The sequence below is a fragment of the Rhyacophila brunnea genome, unplaced genomic scaffold (assembly GCF_057557595.1).
Source record: "Rhyacophila brunnea isolate RB1 unplaced genomic scaffold, BYU_Rbru_1.0 scaffold_14, whole genome shotgun sequence".
Lineage (NCBI taxonomy): Eukaryota > Metazoa > Arthropoda > Insecta > Trichoptera > Rhyacophilidae > Rhyacophila > Rhyacophila brunnea.
In genome coordinates this window covers 16,385,756-16,398,924 of record NW_028232796.1, presented here as the reverse complement: position 1 = coordinate 16,398,924, position 13,169 = coordinate 16,385,756, and the positions used below count along the sequence as shown (strand labels likewise).

The 13,169-nt window shown below is 31.5% G+C and overlaps 1 protein-coding gene across 2 annotated transcripts in view; it reads right to left on the bottom strand.

The window, feature by feature from the left end:
- LOC147075657 (protein Aster-B-like) overlaps nt 1–12,291 on the bottom strand; it is a 33,112-nt gene extending 20,821 nt beyond the window's left edge. The window contains exons 1-4 of one of the 2 annotated variants that reach the window (XM_085941958.1): nt 12,104–12,291; nt 11,821–11,889; nt 2,518–2,643; nt 1,089–1,179 (exon numbers count right to left, since the gene is read on the bottom strand). In XM_085941958.1, the coding sequence (XP_085798084.1) occupies nt 1,089–1,179; nt 2,518–2,643; nt 11,821–11,889; nt 12,104–12,147 (330 nt within the window). In that variant the 5' untranslated portion in view covers nt 12,148–12,291. The remainder of the gene's footprint in view (nt 1–1,088; nt 1,180–2,517; nt 2,644–11,820; nt 11,890–12,103) is intronic. The other variant, XM_085941959.1, reaches the window with a different exon arrangement.
- Between the last annotated feature and the right edge of the window lie 878 nt (nt 12,292–13,169).

Sequence of the window (13,169 nt, the reverse complement as noted above, 5' to 3'; positions counted from 1 at the left end):
CGTATGCAAAATAAGTCTCATACTCAACTGGAACTAAAACCAACTCCATATTAGTATTTGAAATATCGGCTACAATAGAATCGCTAAAAATACTACTAGAGCTCTGTTTTTTGAAATATCCCAATTATAAAATTTTAAGCACATTTTAAATTTATGAGTTGTTTTTCTGTTAGGTTATAATATTCTTGTTCATAAAATTATTAACAATGATATTTTTTTATTTTAAACAATATGTCTTGAGTGGTCATAACACTCATAACAAGCCAAGAGGGAATGTGCTGCGACACAAAATTTATGACCTATTGTTCAACTGGCGAGTGACTCGCAATGATATCATCACAAGTTCTTTGGAACAAGTTTATTGGGCCACACATACTGAGTATGGGTAGTTTCATCAGAGACTTGAGTACACAAACTGGTGACAGTATTTCCAACTCACCTCTAGTGTCAACCTTATTTAGTTTTGATAATCTGTCCTGTTAAAATAAAATATAACCTTAATTTTATATAAAGCTGCGTATACACTATGTTAGCGAATCGGTAGCGTTTCGCAAACCTGAAACCGCTCAAAAGGAGACATGCTTTGCGAACACGGTCGCTCCGCGAGTGCTCTGAACGTTATGCGAACTTGATATGAACGTTAAGCGAACATGTCGTCTGAATTTGTGACAAGTTCATTCATTATTTGGTTGATTGTTTTAAAATGATTTCTACAAAAAAACAGGAATAAAAATGTTCTACTATTGGACCTAAAATCTCAAGAATTGAATTAAAATTTATGCGGTTGTCTTCGTCAAACACTTTCCCACATATTTGATTAATGACTTTAAATGTGAGATAATTTAATATACGCACAATCATTTTAATTTGTATGCAATATTCACTAGATGTGAAAACTATTTTTGTATTATGTGATTTTGAACAAATTAAATGTGCACTAATTATTGCAAACCCATAAAAAAATAAACATTCTCAATACATTGTTGCGAAATGTGAAAGGTTTAAACAATGTGTGTCAAAATTAGACCAATAGACAAAGCGACCCGGTTAAGATTGACAACTGTTACCGATATGGAAACAATTCTTACATTGTCATTGGATTGAGCAGAAGAGTCGCCGTGTTCAAGAATAGGAGCAGCTAAAGAGCGACGGCACGGAGACGGCGACCTAGATGCACTTCTGGAAAAGAAAAACCAAAATAAAATAATGATTTTGCTTGAAGGTTTGGAGGCCGGCTTTTAAAAAATTTCCCCATGCGATAATCCGTCGTTGACTGTTTAAAATATACCAGAATTAAAGTAAATCTGATTGATTTATTTCATTAAGATGTTGCAAAATAGGCATATTTATAAGATGTTGCATTATCTTACTTTAAGTAAAAAATCCAAAAGCATTTTGCATGCATTAGTCAAATCCTTTGTGGTTAGTAACATGGTACGATAATTGCATAAATATGGAATATTTGCTTTTATTCTGGACCTAAAATTTGCTGACTTTTTTCATTTCTTAAGATTCGAGAATTCTCAAAATCAAGAATATTTGTTTTCTCAAAAAAAATCTATTTATGACCAAGGTCAAGAGCGATTCTTTGGTCTTTTTTTCACCGGGTAATTTAAGAAATTTCATTGAAAATGAAAGTGAAGAGCTTTTCTCTCTCCATAATCTCATTGACGATTTCTGAAGAAATGAGAATTCTCTATCACAACCTCTGACTCAATATAATATATTAGTCCAGGGCCCCTTCAAGTCTAAAAATGACCCTGATATAAAAGCATGTAAGTTAAATTATCAAAGCAGGAGCATTGGCAATAGGCCTCCGTTTGCATTAAAACGCATGCAGAGCTGCCAACATAAGAGATTATAAACTTTTCTATAGTTACCAATTTATTCCACCATCCCAAAAAGGTTCTGGAAAGTGTGGTAATACAAAGAGTTCGATAGTATCTCTCTTTATTAGTTCAAACACTTTGGTATATCACCATTCCTGTTCCAAGACATGGTTCCCTACTGTCGTTGGGTGGGTTTAATAGTTGCGCGATTGGCGGTATCCTCAGCTAGAAATGCCGCTTTGGTTATAACTTAATCACGAAAATACTAAGTGTTGTCAACTAAGCCACACACCAGTAAAATTTATTTCTTTCTATTTCATATATAATGTATGAACTAGGGAGTTCGATCCCAGGATTAGACAAAAACAAGTAAAATTTTCTCCAATTTTCTTTTTCAATGTCTAATATCAACCTAGTCTGAAATTATGCATAAAAAAACACATTTAATTGCACTGTCCTGAGTGAACAAGGTTTATGCACATTTTACATTGTGGGATGTAACTGTGAAAATAAGGAATTGTTGGTAATTTTCTGAGATTTTAATACTTTAATTTTCAATTCATAAACTAATTGCTTTCTTTAAATTACTCTTATCTTTATAAGAGAAAACACATCTTTTTTTGTCAATCAGCATATAAAAACTAATCCTGAAATCATGAGAATTAAGATATAAAACAGAGCAACAAACCTGTGATCAGAGGAGGTGAAGTGAGACACCTGATGAGTGATCGCTCCGGAAAAAGAAAGGGCATGGCTGATGCTTTGGCCTATCGCATCGTGAGAAGAAACTACAAGATTTTCCACAGACTTGCGCCTGAAATCACATTCAATTCAATTAATATACGACTTACCTTGCATCAATTACCATTACATCAATAACCACTTAACCGTTGACATAATTTTATCATTAAATTCACATCACAGGTGGAACATTTATCCACCACCTTATACACAGGTATTTGGATGACTTTTTTTACAAGGACTGATTTTTCACTAACCACATCATTAAGGTGGTCACAGGTTTCAAAAGTCAAAACTTAGGAAGTGACTAGAAAAATATTCAGAAAGGGAAAAAAACATGTTTTCATAAATCTCACTACAATTTAGTTAACCCAATGCTAACGGGCCCTTTTAATTAATTTTGTAATTAACGTGTTAATTTGCATTTGAAAAGCAATTAGCAAAAACACAATTTTGTGCGGCCCGTAAGCATTGGGTTAATAGTGATAGATCTGAAATCAGGGTACGTATAATATGTAGTTACTTATTATACGTGTAAGTTAAAAAAAACAATGAAAATAAAACTTAATTCGATTACAAATCATAGTTTAGCCATTATCTAATTTTATAATTTATTAAATAACATTTCGAATTACTTCCGTCAGTTATTGTGTAATTTATTTGTAAATGATCCATACAAAAAATGAGTTGTGAAATAATGGTGTAGTGCGAAATAATCAAGATGTCCTGGTTAATTATTTTTAATATAATACCATTTCCCCTCCTCTAAACGCACATATCAACTTTTAACTACCAATTTTTTTTAAATTTAGAACAGTCAGTCAAAAGCCAGTTATGTGGTCAAAGAATCGACACGAAAGAAAAAAGGTTACACATTTATTCATGATAATATGCATGTACTATAATATAACAATTATTATGAAAGTTCTATGTATATTATTTTGTTATACATAAAAGAACAATCTTTGCCTAGAATAAAATATATAATAAACCATTTCTTTTATTCAATGAATAATTCTCAAGATTTGAGAATATAACATTCCATATATTGAACATACATAACATCGCTGTATATTAAATACCTCATATGTGGCGATTTTGAGAAAAATGAGTTATTGATACCACATGATGTGCATTTTTTTGTCTACCATATCGTCGCTGGATTGGTTTCCCGAATAGACCAAATGTTCAGGAGACGAAAAACAAATTTCATAATCCTATATTTAAATACATGGAGATATTTAAATTGATATTTTTACAGCATATGAATGATGTATTCATTACCATTACAAAGTAATTTAAAGAAAGGGATGGTTCTAGTCCAATTAGATACAAAAAAACATTCTGCATTAAAAGGTCGATTTCGACAAAAACGGATATTTGGCAAACCAATCCTATAGCGACGATATGTATTATATCACTTGTGGGAAGATCAAATAATAAATTAAATCATCAAATAAAATCGATATTACATTAATACTATGTGAGAGCATCCAAAAAATCATACACCGTAATAAACCCAATGTGAGCGTCTGCCGCAATAGATCAGTATTAAAATAATCTTATGCGAACACGGCATGTTTACACATGATTCAACGTATTCAACACGGTGCATATAGAATTAATCCTATGTGATAAAAACTTGGAAAAAGCTACAATTTTACCATTTAATAATAAATATATTATAAAAAAAATATGATTATCCAATTTTAATTTATGATTAGGATCTACAAAAAATGTTAAAACATATACGTATATCATTTATGATTATTTTTTAAAACAGTTTTTTGATTATCTCAGAATATGATTCAAACCGCATAGGAGGTATTTAAAATACAGTGATTTAAAATACGATCCCGTCAGGCGTCATATTTTTTCAAATTGATTTCAAAGTGATTTTTTCTAAATCTGAGGTGTTTACAAGTTATGTATAGAAAAAAATATGATTTTATTGTAGAATGATTGTTGAATGTGTTTTGGGTTGTGAACCGTCTTGAAAAAAAGTCACATAATATTATGTAGTGCCAACCCCACATTCTCCGCCCCCACCAAACCACCGATTGCTAGGTTTCTGAGAGTAAAAATGAAGAATTTTTAAACTGAAAACGACCTTTGCTAAATTTTAAATTCTGACAGTCCGTGGGGAAAAGGGAAAGAACATGTTTCGATCGCTAGTATCAACCCTTACTTTATAATATTATAATACGTTGCAAAATCTGTAATATTGTTAACATAGATTGAATATTTTAATCGCAATGATTTTTCGATGTCAAATTATTTCAGACAAATATATATTACAGTACTGTTGGATTTATTTAGGTTGGTAAAAAAAATATTTATCATATTGACTTACTGCTAAGCGGAGCATATTGGGCTCAACCAATAAGGTTTAAATTTGTTCAATGTGCTCATAGACACGCCATACAGGAGTCCACGATCAATTTAGGCTCACCTGCGCCTTAGCTGTTCCATACCAACCAGCCTACTATATACATACTGCCAATAGGCCAACCAATCGACAGCCACGAGTTTCACTTATTAGCATGTCTTTGCTGCTCGGGATTCAAGACAGCCATATATTATATCATTATCGCATAATGTATTTGGATTCAATATTGATTCTCGATTAACTCAAAACTAAATAATCGAACATTATGCTATGTTAGAAGCGGAGCAACATTTATTCTTCATTAATTTCCATCACTGTATGTGACACGGCGTACACACATAGCGACTGGTTAATCTGCAAACCGGCTAACTCCGGGGCAAATTGTTCACGAAGGAGAAAAAATTTAATAATTTAACTATCGAGCGGAATTTAATCCTTTCAATTTCAATTTCAATTTATTTATTTTACATATTGTGGACATTACAAATTATAAGTTTAAGACGTTCACAACATGACATTTAGAAACAAAGAAATACTATTAAAACAGTTTTATGTACATAACACAATGTGTAAATACAAAAAATATTAAGTATATAGGTACAAGAAAGTACACCAGATGAGTTAAGCAGACCCTATTTTAAGAATTTAAAAAACAACGTCCACCTAAATTCACCCTCACGTAAGTGGAATATATCAATATCCGATGCGATTTCATTAAACATGGTTACTGCCCTCCCAATTGGCATTACTAATGGCAGGTTAGTTCTGCACCGTGGAAGAACAAACAACGGATGCCCTCGATTCCTAAGGTAATTATCGGAGACACACAAGCCAACACCACCAAGAATGGCAGAGTTCACATTTACGCCGCGTATTAGTCTGAAAAAATATGTAGCTAAATAAAGATCCCTTCTAAATTTTAAGCTACAGTATGTAAGCATCCCTAAGAGAAAATCAGTCGGATAGAGCCACGGATAATATCCGTACAGCCGAAAGTAAAGGAGTCTCAAAAATTTCTTTTGGACTCTCTCCACCATACGGCCATACTTCAACTGATGCGGGGCCCAAACGATAGATCCACTCTCAAGTCTGCTTCTAACTAAGGAGTTATAGAGACGGACGGCACACCTGTCGTGCCCTCTTAGCTTCCATTTTATATATAAATAAATTTTATATATAGTCCGAAGTTGTTCCATTTATGATATTGGAAATTTGGCACCTGCGGTTGGCTGTTTTGTGTGAAGAATGATAATGCATTCATTTATAGGTTTAAGAATTTGAAATTTTGTGTTATCATAGAAAACATGCTTAATAACAAAATGCCATTAAAATCTCATTTTTGGTCAAAAGCGCAGTTAGCTGGTTTGCAGATTAAGCAGTCGATATGTCTATTAGAAAAAAAAAATTGTAGACAGTCGTCAATATTCATAACTTACGAAAACACCATAGACGCATAGCTGTCAGGAAATTTCAGCATGATTAGTATTGCACAAGTTGCTTGATTAGTAAAACGCAATGCGATGGATGCAGATACAAGTTCAGCTCGGCAGAGACATGTTTTCTAATAAGTATGTTTCTGAAGTGTCCAAAGTTATTTATGTTCAATAAAATAATGGTAAATTCTTAAATATTATATATTATTCATTGAATAAAAACTCAGAAATATTTTAAACATTAGATTAGCTATTTTTGCTGCATTTTATTTCTTCACAAAGAGACTACCTTAGCTTAGCTTATGCTTTTACTGTTTCAAAAATACATAATTATGATATTTATACTAGTTTTAGATGACGAAAAAACTGCAGTACAATAGTAGATATTGCCATGACAAGACGTTCTAGCATATTATTAAGTTATATTCATAATACTAATGTAGATGTATAAAACTTTTTAGACAAATTTGTACAAATTAAAAACCAGACTTTAATTACCATAACAATAAATATCTGAAACAAGACGTATTCCAAGACAATTATTGTTAGTGATGATAAATATGCGGTTATTATGAGTTAAGTAAGTACCCATTATCTCTAGCACTTTGATAACGCACGTATTATGTACACAGTATATTTTTAGACCAATACCTTAGCCTATGAATGCATTGTTCTCATAATTTTTACTCTATCCATCCATTCTAATAAAAATATATATTATATTATAATACAGACCCTCTTACTAGTCACTACATAAAATGGAGAGATAAAATAAAATAATAAATTGAACTTACGTGACTGATGATTTTGGTTAATTTATATTGAATTTGAAATATGTTTAGTTTAGGTTGGTTTTGGGGCAGTTTTTTCTATTCATTCTTATAGAATTAATACTTATTTATATTTTATGATTGTTTAATATATTATTATATTAAGGTCGGTACTTTTTCATTCAATAAATGAACTCCACTTTTTACCTATTTATGACAGGTTTTTAAAGGAAATTAATTAAATATTGAAACCTTGATTAAAAATTATGGCAAATTAATCATAATGCATATATATTATGTATAAAGGAGAGAAGGAATGTATTGAATCAACATCGCTTAATTAGGAAATGTCACATGGAAAGTATTTCCATACAAAGTTGTCCAAAACTCAATCTTTATATACATGGGTATATGTGTGGATCAGAACCAAACTTGTCCAATCCACAAAAATGAAAAAACTCAGTTAGACATCCCATCGCTATTAAATATTCATTTTCTGTTAGGTTCAAATATGACCATCACTAAAAATTGTCATCTTATGACACTAGTCATTTCTTGCAATCACATAAAATAATTCATTATGGGATTTATCTATTCCACATGAAAATGGCGGACAGATAGACATTTTTCAACAGATAACAATGAATACAAGCCTTCAAGTGATTAAATCTGATAAAATATCAAGTATTTTGCGGAAACGAGATTGAGCTTAACTTAACTTTAACAAAAATTATCTCAGAACTGAATAATTGTGGGTTGGGCGAGTCTGGTTCTAGTCCACACATATTATATTCTCCTGAAAAGTAGTGCTTTTAGACTTATCGCCCCCTCTCAATTTCGCACACAGGTATAACTCGAGAGAACATGTGATGGAAACCATAATTTGTCAATATATTTCAATCATGACTATTTTGGAATAAATAGTTAAGTCTATTATTTTTTTCTGACCAGTCTCCGGTGACCGGTGACCATTCTCTGGTTGATTTTAATTCATACTTAATCTTTATTTTAATAGCTGTGTTCAAGTAAACTTAATGTTAATATTATATTCTTGATAATAACAGGCATAATTCAGCTATTGTATGTTAGACTCAGTATATTAAAAACACAATGGATGTTATTATGTGTTTTAGAAGCTATAAATAGCATGTAAGAATAATATTACAAAGGAATAATGAAATTATGAAAATCAAGCTACAAAATACAAATTGACACCCCACCACCACCATTTATTTTCTATAATCCATGTCAAATTTGAACAGTCTTTGTGAATATAGAAATGAGCCCAATGATTCTGCGTAGTTCTTAATGGTACAATTTATTCATTTTTTGATAACAGGCGAGTATGATAACAGAAATTAAGCTCTGCAGTAGTACATTAAATTAAGGTAAAAAAAGGGATATAATTATAGGCCTCCATAGATTAGACATTATCACAACAGGCATTTTTACAAGGAATGGTTTCTAGCCATTTGCTTAACTAAGTGAGTTTTGGATCTAACACAGTCCCAGTTGCAGGATTTAAACCCGTGATGTATGACTTTGTAAAGGGCTGCTCTGCCAATACTTCAATAATTCAGCAATAAACGGAATTAAAGTTTCAATCGATATTCCTTAAATCATAATGCTTGAAGGTGATGGGAAGGCTTCAATTTATAAGCAAAGTAGTAAGCTAATATTTAATATACATATATATTTACAATAGTGCCAACTAATAAATAACACAAAAGAAAGCTATATGAAAATAAACAAAATATTAAAAATCATAAATAAAAAATAATAACATAAAAATCTCAAATAATGTCTAGTATGTATTATGAAGAATCATAAATATTACACTATAGAAAAATTAAATACGAAACACTTAATAGTTTATTAACCTCATCTTCTAAAAGAAAGTGTAACCAAAAGGTAAATGAAGGTTTTAGCCTGGATCACTTCGGTGATTGTTTTTGAGTAGGTATTAGGTATCCACTATCTATTTTGTGATTGGCTATAGAAAAACCATTATATCTTGGCTCCGTTTTTATGACGCTGTGTGCAGTTGGCAAGACTCTAGCGGGGGGTCGGGACTGTAAAAATACACCTGAAAGTGCGGGGGAAAACGTTGTTCCGCAGTTCGCCGCTAACACGTTCGTAGACATGATATAGTGGTAACGCTATATAGCTGGCTGCTGTATTGAATATGTACTGATAAGAAAGAGAGAGAGAGATATCTGCATGGGCTGACTATAATAATATTTCCTCTATTCGGTCTATTCAGTCAGAAAAAGGTCTAATATCGCTAATTTCCATTCAGTTTTGTAGAAAACTTTATACAGTATAACCCCTATTTTACGTTTTTTAAGGGACTGAAGAAAAAAAACCTAATTGGAGGGAAAATGTAAAAGGTATTGCTTTTGAACATGAACATTTAAATTTTATGTTTCTAAAAAAATAACGTTTTATTAAAAAACAACATTCAATTAAAATTTTTATTGAAATTTTTTTTATTTTTTATTAAAAAAATCATATATAAGTATTAGTTTGTTGCATTTTTGTTTTTTTGTTATGTAAAGACCAATCACCGTGCGCCGTTCTAAAGACACGGAGTTTTCCCTCCAAACACCTTACGCCGTTCGAATGCAACGACCCAATCCCAAGCGTGCGTAACTCGCATATTTTGAATATTTCCAACGTAAATCGCAGGAAAGAAAAACGTAAATGCGGGTATTAAATGTGTTGAAATACATCGGGACTGAAAAAATTACATGCAATTGCTGGGAAAACGTGAATTCCGGGCATGTAAAAACGAGGTTATACTGTATTTACTTATCATATAGTGTGACATTCTAATAATATCGACTGCTTTATCAATTGTTATGAATCAGATTAGAAATCAATACATAATAAATAATGCAATGTGTATTTGAAATAAAAATGAAGAAAATTCTCCATAGAAATCAAAAGTGGTTCCTTTTTATAATTTTACTATCACAAAATATGTACACGCACCCACTCCTCTAGAGATCACCACTACATCTCTATGGTTTTGGAAGGGGAAAAGAAATTCATATTTGTACAATAAAATCCTGCATTTTATTACTTCATTAAATTTGTCTTCATAGAGGAATTTGAAAGGTATGCTCACTAAAAGGAAAATTGCAGAATTTAGATATTTTTTTCGGTTATAATTAGTATAGCAAAGTTGTGGAAGGAAGAATCGGGGGCAACAGAGGCATAGGTGGGAGATTATGTTGACTGCGCAAACCAAAAAGTCGGTTCAACATTTGTGATGTCGGAGAGTCAATGAGAATGGCACGTGACAAAGAAATCTACTATAATTTGGTTGCCAATCCTCAATAGAATACAGTACTCCACAAAGAATACGGTGATTGAAGCAAAATAAAAAATAATTAATAAGAGTTTTGTACCTTTTCAATAAGATTAGTTTTATCAATTCAGGATTCGCCTTTCGGCATCTTCAGGTTTTTTATGTTGCTACTGTTTACATAATATTATGTTAAATAAACGAAAATGAAATACTGCATTCTTTTTTATGGTTTACATAATTACCTATATGTATAGGTACTTAAGAATTTTAATTGTAGTATAAACATCACACTCTTTGTGATGTGATACTCAGAACGATGACCAGTCATGAACAAAATATGATAAAGTTGTGTAAAATCAAAATGGACCAAAGTTCACTTTGTCGACTATGATCTACTCTCTCTTTTTTTTGAGATGTTTAGACTTGGACCGTAATACAAAAAGAAAGACGTAAGATTGATGCATTCGAGATGTGGTGATGGAGATGCAAGCTAGCGATTCCATAGACGGAAAAGAAAACTAATATCTCTGTTCTGAAAAAAATAGACATGAAAGACTAGTTGTCTAAAATATGTCTCCAAAGAGTATTCATTGTTTCAATTCATTGGCCAAATAGCCAGGAGGGAAAATAATAATTTGGTACGGCTTATCTTCAGCGGAAAAATCGAGACTCGAATCGGAAGAGGGAATTCGCCCACTCGATGGTCTGACCAAGTGACGGATATTACCGGTGTCTCGATACCTTTATCTGTGCAGACTACGGAATGCAGAGATTGTTGGCAAGACATAACTAGGATATTTGATAGGAGTACTGATCCTCAACAATGAGACACGACTCATAGTCCAGTGTGTGAGGCCCTGGCCGTTCATCCGGGGGCTCCGGGTTCGATTCCTAGTGAGGTTACAATGTATTTATGGTATTTTTTCAAAGTTTTGATTGTTTTACTTCTATTACTACACTTCTATCATTGGACATCATGGCCTATCTAAAAAAAATATATATACATATTTGTATATAATATGTATATATACATGAAAACAAAAATGCCTATTTAGTTTAGCACAGATAAGTTACTTATGATGAAAATCACTCTTCTTAAAATTTATGTTTAATTAATATTAGAATATGATAAGAGAAAATAAGTACTTACGTAGGATTTTATTATATTGAAAAATATAATTCTAGCATGGTGGTTTAATTATTGTACAGAGCTTTTAGGTGTAATGATAATATTAGTAGGTAATAAACTTAGATATTATTGATGAATTTGCACTATAATAGAAGGTACAAGTCTTAGTATGTGGCCATGGTAAATCGCAGGTAGATAATTCAAAATAAGATTTACCTGTAATTTAATTTGGGAACATCTAACGAGGCTCTTCTTTTAACATTTCTCATCGCCTGTCCCTGTCCACTATTGACATTTAGAGAAAAAAAAATAAACAAAAGTTGCAAAATTATAATAAAAATAAATAATAAAAAATCATTCATAACAGGTTAAAAATAAACGCGAAGGAATGAAATATTTCTTCGTAAATTTGTTCAAAATCAATGAAACAATACATAAATGCAACCAATCGAACATAACGGTAGGCGAATAAATTTTTTAATCTTTTAAAAATACGTACATTGGAGGAGCAGGGCTTCTATTTTCTGAGTCAGAATCGAACATAATAATGAGAGGTCACCATTAGAACAACCGGAGATGCGGCCTTATCTCAATTTAATGAATTTTCATAATTAGTGGATAATTCTCCTCGCATTTTACTGAAACAATAGATTAAAATATCACTTCACTAGAAAATAAACGTCTAGTGACGTTTGGCGTATATAATGTTGCCAGCAGTCAGTGTTGCCATATTTTGAAAGTCGTGGAATTATAGTACAGTGCCTTCAAAATTATAGTATTTCGGCAAAAAATATAGTTCGCGTTGGGTGGCCAATAATTTTCTGCATTTAAAAAAAATTAAACGTAGGGTAATTAACGTCTTGTTTTTTTTAGACAAAATATCCATGAAGGGTAATTAACGTCTCATTTTTTAGACAAAATTCAAATGTTAAGTCAGTGGTTTCCAAACTTTATGTTACTACGCCCTCTTAAAAAAAAATCTAATTTAGCCGCCTCCCCCCCGTATTTCATTAAATAATATAGACACCTTTTTAAATAGTCAACAATGTACCTACTTATGAATACAAAAATGAAAAAAAATATACAAGATTTTACTACGTATATAACATTAATCTTTGAGGAATGTGCTTGTTTATTAGCACAATCAATTTCAATAGTAGTCAATCCAAATTCATCTTCGTTCATTGACAAATCTATTCTATCAAGGACCCCACATCCTGAAGCAGACCCTCCGGGTCAGAATTTTTCAACCATATATTAAAAAAAATTAATAGCTATAAAATAAATAAAATAATGTGAAAAATATATTAGCAAACTAACCAAAAACTCAGTAAATAGATTTTTGTTTGCTTCAGTATATCTGGCGTAAAAATCATTTAAAAGTGGAGATAAGGCGAACTTTTTTTTTTGTCATTTTGATTTCCTAAGCTCCAATATTTTTATGAATTGAACTGACTTAAAACGACAAAGTGAAGCGAAATCAATTCAACGATCACTAATATTAGTGGTCCTTGAATTGATTTATCCACTTAATTTTTTTTAAATTTCAACCAATATTACCTCAA